Source organism: Asterias rubens, chromosome 10 (genome assembly GCF_902459465.1).
Source record: "Asterias rubens chromosome 10, eAstRub1.3, whole genome shotgun sequence".
Lineage (NCBI taxonomy): Eukaryota > Metazoa > Echinodermata > Asteroidea > Forcipulatida > Asteriidae > Asterias > Asterias rubens.
Window position 1 is genome coordinate 642,588 of NC_047071.1, and position 18,356 is coordinate 660,943.

The window sequence follows — 18,356 nt, forward strand, 5'->3', positions numbered from 1 at the left end:
GGTGGGATTCAAACCCACGACCTTTGCAATTCTAGACCACCAAGATTGCCCGGTAGCTAGAGGCAGTTCGAACCTTATGTTAAACAAATTTTCTGAACGGCTTTCGTTGTTCCTTGTTCTCTTTTATCACTGCTTACGGTTCCGGTGCAGTGATCATTTGAAGCAAAGCGCGTGACATGATAAACATAACCTCTATATATATTGATTATGAGTAATTTCACAAATCTAGTTTAAGATGTTTATTCTAGTTATTATGAAATCAACGGTTAGTTGGGGATTCGAACCCACAACCTTGTGATTACAAGTCATGCAGTCTATAGGATTCGAACCCACAACCTTGTGATTGTAAGTCATGCAGTCTATAGGATTCGAACCCACAACCTTGTGATTAAAAGTCATGCAGTTCCACATCCCAAGTCTGCACAAACTGCACAATCAATAAATCAATCACGACGTTCTTAATGGTGCTGTTTGTAGCCAGCAGATGCGATTTATCAACACTTTAATCTAAATATCAGGCAGTGAACAACAACGCCTTGAACCAAGTCTATATAAGACAAATCAACCTGGAAGCCCTCATCAACATGCAGCGCTCACAACAGCTCCTCAAGAATCTTCAAATCCCACTTGTCGAAAGCATCGAGGATCTCACTGTCAGTCTCTCACACAACAGGTGATGCACATTCAGGAGATAGCTCACACATACTCCAGGTGATTAAGACAAACTCAGTATTCCAAGAAAGAGAATGTTGAATATTTGCGTAACCTTGAGATGTACTATAATTAATGTCCTATAGGGTGTCAATCAAAAGTATGAGCAGAGGTGAAGCACTGATCATTAATGAGTGATGTGACATTCAAAAGTGGCGGGAACATGCCCGCCAGTGCAGACGCGATATCAACAAACAAACCGACGGCTAATTGCTGTGGTGTTCCTCAATACTTAAACGCGTTGTGAATTGATATCATCAAAGCTCTGAAACCATCGAGCCGGGATCGAATTAAAGTGATCGAAGCTGCAATTGTTTCATGACCAATTGTCCGTTCGATTACCCCGAGATTCTCAATCAATAAGTTAACCAATGCAAGCGAAGCATCTATTTAAGGTTTGATCGTGGTCCATTTGTCCATTCTCATTACGATTTGCCAAAGTGGTTTCTTTCTTGCAACTTCGGCTCCACTTTTTAACGCATGGTTTCCCAAAGTGATCTTCGCATAAAAGCTCCACGGGTGCCACAACGGGTATAGCAAGAAAACTTACGACAAATAGGTCAACTGTCTGATAATGCAACTTTAGAATACTTCTTGAACCTTAGGGCCTTGGTACAGGAGGCAACTTTCTGCAGGCAACCAACTGCAGTGAGGACCACTTTGGTAGCACTTGAGTAAATTTCTCAGGCAATATTTTACGATCTATGAACATGTTGATTGTTTACCTCGCATTGGAGTTGGTTGCTTTAGAACTTTTCAGTTAGCTGTGATGTGTGTTTCCCGCCATAGTTTTCTGAGATGACGTCAATGCATCATCAGCTCTATTTTTGGGAATGTTCTTGTGATACGTTTTGTTTTGGCGTGCGGGAGGACAGGAGTGCCAGCCAAGACTCACTTTTCTTGTCAACAAGATCAACAACACATGCAATGAAGCTATTAGTCTGCTACAAGGAAAAAACAACACGCTATACAGGGGTGTTGGTTTCCAAACATCGCCATCTTGGAAGGGGGTCTTGAAAAGGCACCTTTCTGCAATCTCCCGGTCAGAATTGACCTGGACGTTCCTGTCCCCTCTGACCCATTTACGGTCAGGCTGACCCATTTCTGGTCAGGCTGACCCAGACAATTTGAATCTGAACCATTTCGACCACCGCAAATGGAATGGTGGACATGCAATTGGAGAAATATATCAAAATAAGACGATCTGTGACGGTGATTGTTACGTTCGAGAAAAAAATTAGCACATTCCTTGAACTTATAAGAAACAATGCCAGTCAACAACGCAGCAGCTAGTATACGAAGGTAAAGTAAAAGAAGATTACACAGAACTTAATAGAAGACACGATATGTGCCAGCGATTTGTGTATAGGGGAAACCCACGCACAGATCATGAATTGTTTATACAGCCGGTTTGAATGCATTCTTTAAACTCAGCTGTCCACCATTTCCTAATTCATAAAAATTACATGACAAAATATCCCGAGGTCAGCGACCCCCATGGGACCTGGATTTAGATTTTTGTTGTTTTTGTGCATAAAGGGAATATTCCCATGACAAATGGCTATTGATTTATGGGCGCCCCAACAAGTATCATGCCACTGGTGGAGGGTGACTCCAAGTAGAGGTCGGAGTAAGAGTCCTTCGTGGATCATAAGAAATCAGATTCACATTTAGAGCACCGGTATGTAACTCCAATCGGTTTCCTTTACCACGTGATATTTAAATCAACTGTAACGTAAAGGGAATGTATACGTGAGTTAACCACTCTTAAAATTAACTGCATGCTGCAAGTATTTTGAGAATCATTTCACTTTGAAGTAATGTGGTTATGGAAGAATATATCAGTTTTCCCCCCAAACTGTATCTGAGAAGCTTATCTAGGGCAAATATAAATATAGGACCGAACCAATCAAACGGTTCCTGAACCAAATCCAGAAACGGACTTCTTGACAATCTTGATTATTATCGGACTTCTTGATTATTATCACAAAACCTTACTTGGTAACGAGTAATGGGGAGGGGTTGATGATATAAAACATTGTGAGAAACGGCTCCCTCTGAAGTGACATACACCAAGTGAGAAGACTTGTCTTTGACAGTTACCAATAATAGTGTCCAGTGTCTTTAAATATAAAATGTTATCATCATACAGGTTTTCTCGATACAAATCATACATGACATACATGGTATTCCAGAGTAAGCTTCCATGAAAGAAGATGATCAGCATGGAGACACGTTTCTTCTTCACTTCCTCAAAAGAAAAGGCCAAACCTTTGACGGAGAGGTTGGATCTGTAATGGAACTTATTGCAATCAATCAATGTTTCAATGATCACAAAAGTCAGCCCCATCGGTTCACATCAAAGGAAAGGCAAAGAGACAACATGATGGGACAAATAGACATACGATGTGACAACTAAGTATCTGGAATATTTTCACATGTTATTGAGATGACGATTGGTCTTGACATCACCCGTGGGCTGATTTCGCCTCAGCAATGACGTCACCATTACTGACGTCACAGTCGCCCTTGCATTTATGAGGAGCACAGGCGAGAGGACTATTCCTTACTTCAAACTAAAAGCTCCGTAAGTTTTCAAGAAACACTGTCATAGAACATAAGACTAGACTATTATATTATATGAAACATTTCATAGAAGGACACCTGTAAAGACGTGTTTATTGTCGAACCTTTCACTTTATTGTCACAATTTTGTTGAATTTGTATCAGTGAGGTCGTCTCACATCACAAGGCTACGGACGGCCACTTTAAGTAGGTGAGAGCATCACTAAACTGGTTTGGGTTGTCGACCCAAATCAACTGTCACCAAGGGGCACGCACCTACCTTTGGAGCTCAACAGCTCCCCATTACTCGTTACCAAGAACGGTTTTATGCTAAGAATTTTTTTGAGATCAGTAGTGTCCACTGCCTTTTAAATGTTTTGAAACCACCATTTTGTTTCTTTCAAACGTTCTTCAATGAGTAACCAATCTTCCCAAATTTATGTCGATACGCCAACATTTTTTTCTCGAGAAGACCTGTGCGCGGCCAGCAATCAAAATTGCAGCCGTTGAGTCTGGTCTGTTTTACCTCAACTTTCAAATTTGAAAAGCATAATGTGTGATTTACAACCCACTTTTTGTTAATGTGTCTGGGAGACTTTGCCAGAATGTTGAATGTCTGTTCGATACCAAAGATTATGACTGATTGGATTAGAGCAGAAAACCAGCCTCGTTGCACAAGTGTTTCAGAATGCATATAAAAGGGCTTCATGCTTTTGAAGCATTTTATTTATCAACTAGGGGGAGAAATTACCAGTTTCCCACAACGTTTTTATACTATCAACAACTCTTCATTGCTCGTTACCAAGTAAGGTTTTTATGCTAGACTTTGGGACGCTAGGGGGCAGGAGACTCACCAGGTAAATTTCCATTGTTTACGTAGTTCTGAGAAAGCGCAGATTACCGAGAACAATGGTAAGTCCGCTGCCACCAAGCGTCCTAGTGTCCAGTGCATCGAATTGCTGTTTAGGCTGTGTGAATAATCTGGAGTAACCTACCATACACAGTGCCCGTCAAAACAGCGCGTTGACAACGTGGAATTTACAACTACCCATTCCAGCATGCGGGTATAGAAGTTATTTATGGTAGTAATATCGGGAGATTTATAAGTTTTTCCCTCCAGCTTTAACCTCAAGTTTTTTATTACGGCTGTTTTGCTGGTTCACTCGACACGGCACGCGCTGTGGTGCATTAGTGATTTATGACAGCAATGTGGCTGCATAGACACTGGAGGGAATCGCTAATCTCCGGTCACGCCAGAAACCAAAACACGCAACAACAAACTTGCGGTCCTAGGAGCAAAGTAAACATTTGTTTTTTTTCTACCTCCATGGTTTTTTTTGAAACCGCACTGTTGTTTTAGCCCTAAAATATCAGGCCTGATACTTCACGCAGGCAATGAAGGCCTTGATGTCCCTAGAAATGCTACATTTTTCTTGACCCTTTTCTTCATAGGGTGCGCCTTGGTGCCCTTGCCCTTTCGATAACAAAACACACAGGCCTCAAATGGCTAAATATATTAATTAATTCCAGAGGCTTACACCGGGCATCTCACTATGTACAATTTAAAAGATATGAAAACAACAAGGCATAGGCCTAATCTTTATCAAACTTACCTAATGTTGGGTCATATTCGTTGATAAAACGTCTTGTTATAAATTTAACTGTCAGGGCTGAAAGAAAACGAATACAAAATATTACACAGGATGGTTGGGGCCAAATAGTGACTTGAAACTGGACATCTGACCACGAGTTATCAAAACCCTTCCCAATAGGAACAGCCTCCAGCCAAAAGGTCAAATGGACGGACAGGGCAACCAAACCCCGAATAAAATCACGTTTGGTCAATAAAAAGTAATTAATCATAACAAGTTTACTCGACCCAGCAATTCAGCGTCACGTTCTGAGTATCAAATGATAAACGGGGGAAATACTTTACAATAGTCACGTTTGAAGGCATAAACACCGTCCCCCGTTTTGACAAAATTAACATTAATTTTTATTTGTAAAACTTCCGAAATAACTAAAAAGATTTCGGAGGGCGACATTAAGCTTGTCGACTTATTGACGTCACCCCGCCGTCATCTTCAAGGTAAAACGACGATGGAAGTAATATAAACGCGAAGCTGTGTTGCGCACAGGGTTGGCACATCCCAATGAGCAACCTCCTTTTGACCTCTAGGTGAGGGCGTCCCACTGCAGTGACGTCATGTGATTAAGGTATCATAGTATGCTTCAATTATTAGAGGAAAACAGTTAGGCCAGCTACATAGTTGACACAATTACTTGAAAATATCGAGATCTCTGCACCATACAATGGGATAGCTGCATGCGTGGTGTGGAAATGGAATTAAAAATAACTCAAAGTTTCAAATTAAACCCGGCTATCTTGATATCCTTCTTAAAGGCAGTGGACACTATTGGTAATTGTCAAAGACTAGCCTTCACAGTTGGTGTATCTCAACAAATGCATAAAATAACAAACCTGTGAAAATTTGAGCTCAATCGGTCATCGAACTTGTGAGATGATAATGAAAGAAAAAATACCCTTGTCACAAAGTGTGTGTTTTGAGACCTCAAGTTCTAAACTTGAGGTCTCGAAATCAAATTCATAATGTGAATGTTTTGTCGGTAAGCATTGCTTTAAAGGGAAGCTGGTACACTATTGGTAATTACTCGAAACAAATATTAACTTTAGAACTTACTTGGTTCGAGCATTGTAGAGCTGTTGATAGTATAAAACATTGTGAGAAACGGCTCCCTCTGAAGTAGCATAGATTTTGAGAAAGAGGTAATTTCTCACTCAAATAATAAAATACTTCTAGCTAGAAGTCTTTTATTCCTATCTGAAAGCACACAAATTCGTCCAACAAGGGTGTTTTTGTCATTATTTTTCGCAACTTCGATGACCAATTGAGCCCAAATTTTCACAGGCTTGTTATTATGGTTATGATGGGATACACCAAGTGAGAAGACTGGTCTTTGACAATTATCAAACGTGTATCCTTCCTTTTAAAGATGGTAATGGTATAGCAAGTATCATTTGAAATATCATCCAAAATGCCCCCGTTGAAATCAATCAAAGTCGACACATTTGAATCTTCAGGCGACTTTTCGAAGTTGCTGTGGTGTCATTTTGAATGCTGCCACCAATACAATACAGCCAGCGATGTTGTTGGTCCGATGTCACCATTATAGGCTTAAATGTCACCTTGCTGAACGCGGAGGGATTAGACGTTCTTGATAAGACGGCAGGTTTGTTGTTGTTTTCTCAACAAGTAGACAATGTATTCAGACTGTCATGATAACTTTGCCTATAAATAATTATTGCACTGACAAACACCAAACGATGACCCTATACCTTTAAGCTATTGAGACAACTGTAAACAAATTGGATTAACAAGAATCCATCTAAGGTTATCGAATATCTTTTACTATCATACAGCTTTTATTGTCATGCACGGACAATTAGAAGTATTGAAACCACCGATTCAAATGAGGGCAGCCATGCAAACTTCTGATCTAAAAAAATATCACTTACACTGAAGTGACGTCAAATACGGCTACTGGCTAGCTATGCAAGTCAAACTGCAAGTTTAACAGCACTTCACACCTTTGCTAACTGTCAAAGACTAGTATTCTTATGCATAACCTAACAAATTTGTGAACATTTTTGGCTCAATTGGCAATCGAAGTTGACAAAAAGGACACCCTTTTTGCACATTTTGTTTTGGTGATAAAAGGCTTCAGGCCCGAAATCTTTTATTTGAGTAAGAAATTATATCTTTTTCAAAAAGTACGTTTACTTACTATCAACAGCTCTCCATTGCTTGTTACAAAGTAAGTGTTTATAAATTACCAGTAATACAAAGCCTGTCCCTTCCCATTGATGATAAACAAACCACCCTGATGGACGGTCGAATCAGACGTTGTTACCAAATTCTTTTTAATTTTGAACATTTTGTCTGAAACATTGTTACAATCTGTTTTCGCTTTGCATTTATGGCTTCCCATGGAAATGATTGCAGTTTTTCTCCGAACATTTAAGATAATACACACAACAGTAAATAACACACCATGGGTGGCTTCGCAATAACTGTTACCTAACACTTCTCGAAATAAGATGATTTCATTTCAAAACGGACTTCATGCTCATAGTCAAAACCCATTCAAAACCCCTTCGCAACCTTTCACCCGCAAGAGCAATCCAGTTTATTTTGACCGTAAATGTTGAACCATTATTGAATTGAACAAACAAACCCAAATGACCCAATTTCGGTCGCACCAAAGTGTCATTTAACAACCGTTAATGACACCGTTGTAAAAGAGCTGTTGCAAACTTTGGTTTTCGCTTGGGCATAACACCGACTTTTATGAGAGTAATTATTTTGATTAATGACGTTAACTTGAGCGAACAACAGCGGTGAGCGGCAAACATAAAGGCAATTCTGTTATGCTACTACAGGTTTTTAAAGTGGGAAAACGCCAATGAAAAAGCAGGTGGTCTAGAAAAAATTCCTGTTTTGACTCTCTTTTGAAACCCCTTAGAAGCACAAAAAAAAAAAAAAAAAAAAAACACAGCTCTTGGCCTTAAAGACCCTGTAAACTATTGGTAATTACTCAAAATAATTATAAGGTAAGGAGTTGAGCTGTTGATAGTATAAAACATTTGGAGAAGCAGCTCCTTTGAAGTAACGTAGTTTTCGATAAAGAAGTATATTTTCCAAAATTTGAATTTGATTTCGAGACATCATAATTAGATTTTGAGGTATTGAAATCAAGCATCTGAAAGCACACAACTTCAGTGTGACACGGGTGTTTTTTCTTCCATTATTATCTCACAACTTCGACGACCAATTATTGAGCTCAACTTTTCACAGGTTTGTTATTTTGTACATTATGCTGAGATACACCAAGTGAGAAGACTGGTCATTGAGTTTGACAACTACCAATAGCGGCCAGTGTTTTTAAATCGACGCGGATACCCACTGCTCAAACGAAGGACTCGAACTGCCTCTATTAGCTACCGGGTGGGCTCGGTAGTCTAGTGGTAAAACATCTGATCTAGCATGGCAAGGTCGTGGGTTCGAAACCCACCATGAGGCTGTGGATTTTAATTTCACAGTTAGTGGTACGCGTGAAAGTATGGAGTAAAGAGTGCTTATAATACAAGGTAAAATTCATAGAGCAAGGGGAAACACCCAAATAACATCTGAGTTCTAAGTAGGATTTAAAATTGTGCATGGTGGAAATACGATATAGAAAGGTTTGCAGGAACACCATGTAAATGAATATCTCATCTGAGTTCTTCTTTCTCCACCCATAATTGGGCAGGAATGCATTAAGAGTAACTGTCACACCTTCAGAGTTTGTTTGTTGGGATACAAACGGGTGTTAATAATGTGGCTTTATTTCTTAAGGTCATCTATTGTTATTGCATACCTCTGCCAAGATACAGCACATAACCGTTTTAAGGCTACAATATAATATATGTATAATTATTTCCCTGAAAATCCCTTGTTACCCAAAACAGACGTTGATGAATTCCTCGATAAAAGACATAAGTTATCTTATATTGCTGTTTGCATATTTTGTTTTCTTCAATTAGTGAGTTAAAGATCCTGCAACAAACAGCCAAAAGCAACGTGTCCTATCTGTGTTAGATCTTCGTGAGCAACAAAACCCCATTTCAGGAACGCTATTATGAACGTGGTTTAGGTATTACCGTGTTGGTAAACCAGTGTTTTGTTCATGTTTTTTGCTCATTAAAAAGTGTTTGCTCTGGACCACTTAGCTACTTGGTGTCATCAGCGACTGTCAACAAGAGCAGTCTTGGAATGTGTTAACAATGAGGAGAGCGGCTGGGGAATGCAGGTGATGAAAAGACATCGTCCGTGGTCCCAGGCGCAGGTTAAAATTAGAAGACGTTTTGAGAGGTAAACACTGGGGTGGATGAAGTCCAGGTGATGATGGGGTTTTGAGAGTGGGTTGCTGCCGAGGGTTGAAACAACAATTCGAAGGTTAATCTCAGACCGGGAATTTTAACCGTAACAAATTATGTAAATAAACAAATAGAAAATGCTTTAAGAACAACAGTTTGAAAACCACTGATGTAGCATTTATCTCAATGTTATTTAAAGGCAGTGGACACTATTGGTAATTACTCAAAATGATTATTAGCATAAAACTGTACTCTTGCTAACGAGTTATGGGGAGAGGTTGATAACTTGATAGTATAACACATTGTGAAAAACGGCTCCCTCTAAAGTGACGAATACATGTATGTTGTTCATTTGGTGGTTTTAATATTGTGTACCCATGAATGATTGTGACGGAGCAGACTGGGTGTACGGAGTGTAAAAATAAACTTTGCTTCTTCTTCTCAAGGCTCATCCCACAAGTCAATGTAAACGCCAAGTTGGCAACAGCCAATCTCTCTCATAAACAGTTTGGTTTGGTTATGAACTGAAGCGAAGACGACAATACTTATTGGTGAAATCAGCGGTTAGCTTGGCCAGTTTCGAACCCAAAACCTTGTGATTGCAAGTCATAGTCAAAAACAAATTTATAGACGTCAATAAAAACTCTTGCAAACTTTTTGTGAATCTCGAATTATTTAGGAAAAGCAGCCCAAATGGACATTTAGCCATGTTTTACCTTCGATTTGAGGTACCATAGTTTATACAATCATTGTCTTGCGTTTTGCACCAGAGGAGATTCTGAAACAACAATCCAAAAGCTTGGGCTTTGCTTGGGTAGTCAATCCTGGGTTCTCAGAGGGCTATAAAAGCAGGGATTTACACATTATACCAATATTTAGGAGTACGATGATGACTACATGTGTTGTGCGAATGCCTGGGGGTGCATGTAAAAGTACAATTTCAACGCGTGGGCACCAGACACAATGCTTAAAGTACAAACTCGTCTGGGTACATGACAAAAGGTATAACAATCAATGATTGTTCAACATTTCTGCTATTATTTGTCAAAAGTCTGCATTGTGTATTGTTCACTGCCTACGGATTGAAAGATGAAGGTTTACCTTTTCAGGAACACACATTTTTTTAACGGAGCACACCCAGGTCTTTGTGGGCTAAAACAGACTTTCAGACGCTCTCCTGTACGGTCTAACAATCGATTCAGCGTCGGACGATCATTAGTCCGATATCGACAGTCGTCACTAACAATTATGATGGATGTCATTGAAGCAGTACAAACGGTGTCCGTATAAAACACACGGTACAGAATTTCATCGCTCTCAGCTCTAAGGTTCAAAATAAATAGCAGATTCGGCCATTTCTTACTCTTTGCATTTTCCAACAACTGAAAAAGTTGATGGGAGTGCGAAGAGCAATTTTGTTACAATTTGACAATGTCGTAGTGCTTTTGAAGGGGATTTGTTTTATCTAACTAAAAATGAGAATCCTTAAAAAGAAAGCCAGGAAATTTTTGAGAATGGTAATTCTATACTACAAATAGAAATTGCGGACGGGACCGGTAAGGGGGAACAGATCAGCGACCGTATATTCATTATATTGTATATCACACCATAGAGCAAGATAATCACACTCACACAGTATACATCTTTTCTTTGTCTACCTTGCAGCCCCATTAAATGTACTGTGCTTCGTTTTCCCTCAGGAGTGGGCCATTGGCATTATTTAGAATCAGAAGGAGTCTGCAGGGAATCGATGCTAATAATGGGGCTAGGGTAAATCCGTAGATTGGTTGAAGATGAAGCTCTATCCTTCTTTGTAGTTCTACCATTTTACTCGCGCATTCAGCTTTAGTTGGGACACTGTTTGAGGTAGGGATGGGCATGGGGGGGGGGGGTGGACCAAGTAAGGGGCTCTGTAGGCCTACTCATGAGTACAGAGCCCCAGTTACTGGGTCTAGAGTTTGGATAATACCCCATAGAACTCATCGTTTTACAACTTTTACTAAGTCTCCGCGAAGAGAAACGAACCAGCCATTATACACCTCTTTATAAGGAGTAGGGGTGGGGCGACAAATTCAGCCCGCATCTCCCATAAGGACGTGCACAACATTGCTTGGTAAAGATTGGAAAATATAAATGTTCTCAGATTTGCACATAGGAAGGTGGTAATGGTGTCGAAAACATTCCTGGAAATATTTTTGCCCGAAATACTTTGCAGTTAAAAGTTTGTTGATTTTGCGAGACTGAAACTCACTGTTCTAAAAAACAGTGAAATAATATAAAGTTTTTTCCCCCACAATTTTCTTGAGACTCAAATTTCAGTGACTGATTGAGCCTAAGTAAGTGTTTACATGTTTGTTATTTCATGTAGCATGTTATGCTGGGTTACATCCTCATAGAGCAAGATGGTCAGTCAGATACTGGTCTTTGAGTTTGACATTTTACCAATGTCAGATAGTGATATTATAATAATATTAAATAAGACTTAATTTAAGATCAGGCACATAACTAAATCTTAAAATTGGGGGCATCCTTATTCATATCAAACAACAATTTCATGAATTAAACGAAGCTAATTCCTAGTCCTTACCTGATTTGCCAACCCCGAGACTACCAAGCAGAGCGATTTTATATTCCGGGACAATCATCCCCGAGGCTCCGCTACTCCGATTCCTGACGGGACGATATGACATGTTTCACCCACGGACTCCCCCTCCGTGGCCCGCTAGAAGCTCTTTCTCCCGTTCAAGATCAACCTCACGCACGATGAGGAACGACTTCAATAATATCCTTGCTCAGTCTGTACAAGACGAAATAAATGCTCCAGAGAGAGGGATTGGGAAATTCCCGAACCGTAGATCTGTTGAGAACATTACATACATCACATCCACGTCCAGCAGACTTGTAAGGATTTAACTTCACAATCACATACACATTATAACTTCACTAGAATTTGCTCGAGCACATTTTGAACCAGGGTCAGTCTAGAGTAAGAGGTACACAGTGCTTATAAACAGCTGCATAAATGTAGAGAAAACTCTCAACTCATGTCGGTGTATTGATCCAAAAGACTTCAAAATTCCACACAAATTACCTGGCATAATATGAGAATGGTTGTTCCAGCAGCAAAAACTTGCGGTAGCATGTGTCCACTGTCTGCAGCCAGTCAGTACCGGCAAAATGACTATACTACTCCCGGGGATTAACTGGCAGTTTGACCCAAGAACACTGGTCGTATTTTAATCATTGTGGAGCCCACACGGTATACTGTTGTGCTATACGCTGCCACAATGGGTCGGTGCTTAGCTGCGAGTGTACACGACTCTGTTTGCGCACCCACGGGCAACAAACGCTGAGTGGATTAAAAAGCAGTAGTCTACCCGAAATAATCACAATACAATCACAAAACCTGTGTGTGCATAATCAAGGGTTGAGTTGTGGTAAAAATGCCACGGTGTCCAAGGAATAAACATGGGACTGCTGCTCTCATATGTCTAAAAGATGTTTTTAAATATTTACTCTATAAAATGCATATCAGGCTGGGTCGTGTAATAAATATATTCAAGGCTTCATCATCTGTTAACAATTTGGTGTCCTCCAAAAATAATTGTAAACTTGCATTGTCTTATATAAAAATAATTACCACCAGTGTAAATAATAAACGGTTGCCTTGAATAAAACAGCGTGGTTGAGTTGTTTCAATCAATGGTGTACCACTGAGCTGGCACAACTTGATTATTCATGCTGCTTGCTCAATGCTACAACCAGAACCAATGCAGAAATTTAAGAGTTTGTTGCTCACCAACAAACCCCCCTCTACGGGCTCAAATGAAATGACCGGGCGCGAGGCAGTCGTACGGTTATAAACGCGTCACTCAGTAACAAAGTGGACTGCACCATTCTCTTAAGGGGAGTTTGTTGAACAGACCTGAATAATCCAAACTTACCCCTCTCTCCCAGCCTCAGTTAGCTTTACTCAGTGAAGTTGGCGTCTACTTGTGAGGTTGTGAGATAACATTGACTAGCTGTGTTTGTACTATTTCATGGTTACCCATCATTTATTAGTTTGTACACAATACTGATATAAATTACTTGATCAAACCGGAAAACCAAGTTTTGGTTGAAGTTTACTTTTCGAAGTTTACTTATAATTTATCATAAGTTATCAATACTTAAATCAACCCGCAATATTTAGTTCCGCGTAATTAATCATATTCACACAGTGGTTCTTTTTTCTCTTTCTTTTCTGGTTAAAATATATTTTTATAGACACAAAGTATGAGAAAACCTCAAATATGTTGAGGATTTTTCGCAGGATGTACGAATCATTTCGAAATTTGTATTTTTACCTGTAGTTAACCTGTAGTTTAAACTAATTTTCCAGCCAGTGAGTGTTGAGCTAGCTGCCCTCCAAACAGCTGCCCACATCACGAGTGACTGAATGTTTCACTGTTGCCCCGGTGAGAAGTCCCTAAAGGAGATAGACAGTCTGGTCACACATTGGTATCATTTAACCAAAGTTTAACGGCAGTGGAAATTATCAAAATAATATTAGCATAAAACCGTTACTTGGTAACGAGTGATGGAGAGTTGAAAACAATGCGAGAAAAGTAATTTTCTACGAATTTGATTTCGAGACCTCGGAATTGGATTTTGAGGTCTCTGCATCTGTTGAGATACACCAAATGAGAAAACTGGTCTTTGACAATTACCACAATTACCAATAGTGTCCAGGTCTTTAATCTGAGACATACGCATATTATTTTATTAGAGGGGGCGGGGTCGCAAGTGAGGCATGGACCTTTTTTGAGAGGGGGGTCGTATTGGCCTATCCAACCATTCGTTTATGCATGTTTGATCTTATGAGAGGCAAGAGGGCTTCTGAGTATGGGGGTGGGGGAGGGCTACCTCTCCAAATCCCCCCCCCCCCAATCTGGGAGCATAGAGTAGGATGCTGGGATCTATAGTAAGGCCATCACTGCTTTTCGTTTCGTGGAACCAACGTGAAACGTCGCTTATAAAACCCAAAGTCTGTTCAATGACAGAGCAAAGAGATGTCCTCGAGTTACTGGATCACCAATCATTGTATGCGTGTGTGCGTGTATGGCCGGGGGGGGGGGGGGGGGTGTATAATCTTCTTATGAATTCTAGCACGTACCTCACGGTAGCAACATCTGATCATGTGTCTTATCATGTCTTCATGATTGTCTTATCATGTCTGAGAGGGTCATCATGAGTCAATGACGTATCCTTGCTCAAGAATGATAAACTTGGGACTTGGTGGCGTTTAGAAATAATAATTCTCACAATGTTGATGTAATCCACAATGGAATTTAATCTCTGAGATGTTTAGAGAACAATAAATATTATTATGACCGGGGACCTCAGCAGGCAAAGGACAAGTTATCATTTTGCCAAAGTTGTGAGGGATGTTTTGCGTCAATTATGAATTATTTTTAAATATAAGTGGAAGTCGCATTATAGGCATTCCGTCAGCCAAGCCAATGGAATCTGCTGTTTGAACCTACAGCTTGACATGCATAGCAAAACGGTTCAGCAATCCATATGAGTAGGATGTGAATGATTCCACATCATATTTGAATCCACTGAGAATGAAGTTACAATTGAGTCTTTATGTCGTTCTGTTGGTGCAAGAGATGGTAGCAACAACAACCTCGTCTCCAAAGGACGACGACAGGTTCTGCTTTTTTACTAACGGTCCTCCTCCCCTGATGATGCCATCCGTTCCGGGCGTACCGGGCGTTCCTGGAACACACGGGGTACCTGGTGCCCCCGGACCAGCTGGACCTAAAGGAATGAAAGGTGATGATGGGGCGATGATTGAGAGGACACAGGGTGACCCCGGAGTCCAAGGAGTCCCTGGACCCACAGGACCCAGAGGAGAGAAAGGTAACGAGGGTCAGGAGGGTCGAGAGGGCCAAGAAGGTCGGAAGGGTGATAAGGGTGAGACAGGACAGCCCGGTCAGACTGGACCAACAGTGCTAACAGAAATAAAAGGGAATGGTCACCCAGGTGTTCCCGGTGAAAAGGGGGACAAAGGTGAGGCTGGAGCTCCTTCGGATCCGTTGTCGTCCAAAATGGGTAACTTTTCAGGAATTCCTCAAAAGGTGGCGTTCACCGCAACGCGAACTTCAAGTTTCAGGGCCAACGCTGGTGACGTCATTCTATTCCCACCAATGGACGTCATCACTAACGTAGGCGGGACATTCGATGGTGACACAGGCATCTTTACCAGCAAGTTTGATGGTGTCCATTTCTTCCTGTTTTCCCTGTATAGGTTCTCCGCCATTAAAGACATTGCAGTAAGTCTTGTCCACGACGGCAGAGTGGTCGTCACTGCGACGAGTGGCGCCCTCAATGGTGATACAGATCAAGTGACAAGTGGGGCCGTGTTGGAGCTGGACGTCGGCGACAAAGTTTGGTTGGAAATAGTCTACGATGGGACGACTATATCTAGTGACGATAAACGGTTCACGTCGTTCACTGGATTTATGCTTTAAATAACAGAATGCCCAGATACCATGCTGTGTCAGTTGCAGATTGCTCATTCTCCTGCTATGGACCAAATAATTGAACATTCTTCCCATAAATCACATCGATGAAACTCAGCAGAATTTTCAAGTTTTCATGAAACTGTTTTGGATTAGTTTTGTCTTTTTTCAAAAAGCGTAGTAGTTAATAATTTCATGTAACTGTCTTTAGGACCTTTGAACTATTTCTGTTGATTTTGACGCTATAAGCCTATGCAATGTTTTCTGATTGATTTAAAACATAAGCTACTACGACTCGGCAGAATCACTATTCCAGCAAAGTGATTCTACCCACAATAAGTTAAGTCCCATCGCACAGATACAACTTTTATTTTAAAATTTTCTTTTAAAACTTCTTCTAGAAAGTCGAAGACCTGTGAACATTGGAGATTCAGCTTTTACTACTCAAACACCACCAACGACATTATACAAGATATCAAGTTTCAATTTCGTGAGGAGTCTCTCAGCATTCAAATAGTGTTGCAATTGCTCCGTGATCAAATAAACACAACATCGGAACTTGAACATTGAATTCCAGGAGCGTTTGACATCTCATGCCAGTTAGGTTTAATGAGTGACTGTGCGACATCCTTGCGTGTGTGACAGATACCCTTAAAGGGGCACTCTGCCCATTTAGGGGAAAACATCGTTTGCAGTGCTAGTGCGCTGTCTACATGTATATAGAGATGTACCTCATTGCCAGTTGTTGACATATTCACCGAACCAGACATTCACTTAATATGATTGTTTCCTTTCGGTTCCGATGACAATAACATTATGTTTTGGGTTAATGAACATGTGCCATTTAGCATCTGGCGAGTTTAATTTGAAGGAGTATACTTGACCACATGTAGTTCTGTAGTGAAATGCTCGGGCCATAAGGCCATGGTAGAATGCTTGCTGACATTCCTGATAAATCCGAAACTGCCGCGTGAGCTATTAAAATGATGTTGAAGTCATTGTTGGAAGTGGGAGACTGACTAGCTAGGCACGCGAAGGCAACGGGGATCATAAGTACATCCCGACAGCAGTATGCCTTCTCTATTTCAATAGCATGATTCCATCACTGGATTCTTGGTCACTGATTTTAGGAAAGGTTTTATTTTGGGTTGCAGAACTCGGCAATGGGAGACTTTGGAACGCTAGGTGGCAGCAGACATAACAGGTAAAATATTCATTATTACATGTACCTAGTTCTGAGTATGCGCACATTACCGGCGGGAACAATGATTTTTACCTGGCAAGTCTGCTGCCATGTAATCCATCCAAAATGTCCAACATGACCGCCCAAGTGAGGATCATTTACAGCAAATCCCTTTTTTGAAGGGAGGGCAGCTTGGAAAGGGGAGGGGGGGGGGACTAAGGTCATAAATTCAAGTTGTGTGGCAGTGTCCTTGTTAACCAAGGACCATAAAATAGCAGCCATGTTAAAATCACCTGTGCCATAACCAAGGATCTTTGAAACTGGAATATCAAAGAGAGTGTCACTAGTTAATAAGAGTTCAGTGGAATCATGACATACACCAAAACCCCCTCAAGGACAAAGGGATGTTGGTAAACTTGTGTTTAAAAAAAAGTCATGTGAAAGCTTATCAGATAATCGCAAACGAACGAAGTGACAGACAACCAGTAACCATTTCACAGAGGACCTTGGTTAGTGGTGCTCGTGTGAAAGGACCAAAAGAATGAACCAACAACACACCAATTAAGATATCCAAGAAAAAAAAGCTTGTTTATGCATTTATTACAGACAAAATATCGACTTCTTTTAGTTTATCACTCCGATTATTCAGGCACAAAAAAAATACTGAAAACCAAAAATAAACAACGGCAACTAAAATGAGATGGAAAAAACAGCCAGACAAAAATATTTGTCTATAAACACCTCATAAACTTGCTGATGTTACAATCAGTAAGCGTTATCATTAACTACATACCATAAAAGACAACAGTTTACAGTTCCTCTGTTATCACTATACACAATGGCTGAATTGAGAAGCATGTGACTCAAATATATAATGTTTAATTTAAAGCCAAAGTCAAAATGACCCCTTCTTTGTTTCTTTTTGGTTACTAATTTACATATTGTGAATAATTAACAATAAGTTTATAATAATAATATTGAGAAAGAAAGGGAGAGCGAAGGCGTGGAATTTTCTAGCCTTCGACAACTTCCACTCCTCTACGACAAATGTAACGTCTATCAATCAACTTTGCACCAACTGTATTTTTTATTTTCTGCTTACAAAAAAGGGCATAGAGGTGGCTTTAATAAAACAATTGCTTTACACTGCTATGAACAAGCCGGTTGATAGAAAGTGTACCCACATTGACTAAACCACAAAAAGCTTTCTCACATACTATTTTTCACTATCTAACTGTGTCAAACACATAGAAAGTCACCAGGTTCTTTATTTGTAAAGCTACTGTTGGTATTATTTATTGACTAAGTCAGTACGACAAGCAGTGACTAAAAATGTTGGTTTTTCTCAAAATGGATATTTTCAACAAATATTCCAACCCTGATGAGATTTATCTCACTCTTTAGGTATTGGTCCTATGGAAATAAGGAATTGTACAAATCTGAAAAGATG

General features: G+C 40.2%; 2 protein-coding genes across 2 annotated transcripts in view; one reads left to right on the forward strand and one right to left on the reverse strand.

Annotated features, from left to right (window-relative positions):
- The window catches only part of LOC117296176 (ras-like protein family member 12), a 29,846-nt gene extending 17,342 nt beyond the window's left edge, over positions 1–12,504 (reverse strand). Inside the window, exons 1-2 of the mRNA XM_033779062.1 lie at positions 11,802–12,504; positions 4,890–4,946 (exon numbers count right to left, since the gene is read on the reverse strand). Coding sequence (XP_033634953.1) covers positions 4,890–4,946; positions 11,802–11,904 — 160 coding nt within the window. The 5' untranslated portion in view covers positions 11,905–12,504. The remainder of the gene's footprint in view (positions 1–4,889; positions 4,947–11,801) is intronic.
- A 2,335-nt stretch (positions 12,505–14,839) lies between these two features.
- LOC117295535 (complement C1q and tumor necrosis factor-related protein 9-like) lies at positions 14,840–15,732 on the forward strand. The gene has a single exon (XM_033778233.1). The coding sequence runs from the start codon at positions 14,869–14,871 to the stop codon at positions 15,730–15,732; it is 864 nt and encodes a 287-aa protein (XP_033634124.1). The 5' UTR covers positions 14,840–14,868.
- The last annotated feature ends 2,624 nt before the right edge of the window (positions 15,733–18,356 follow it).

Excerpts from the sequence above, each read along its gene's own strand:
- LOC117295535 (XM_033778233.1), top strand. The coding sequence starts at position 14,869 with ATGGTAGCAACAACAACCTCGTCTCCAAAGGACGACGACAGGTTCTGC.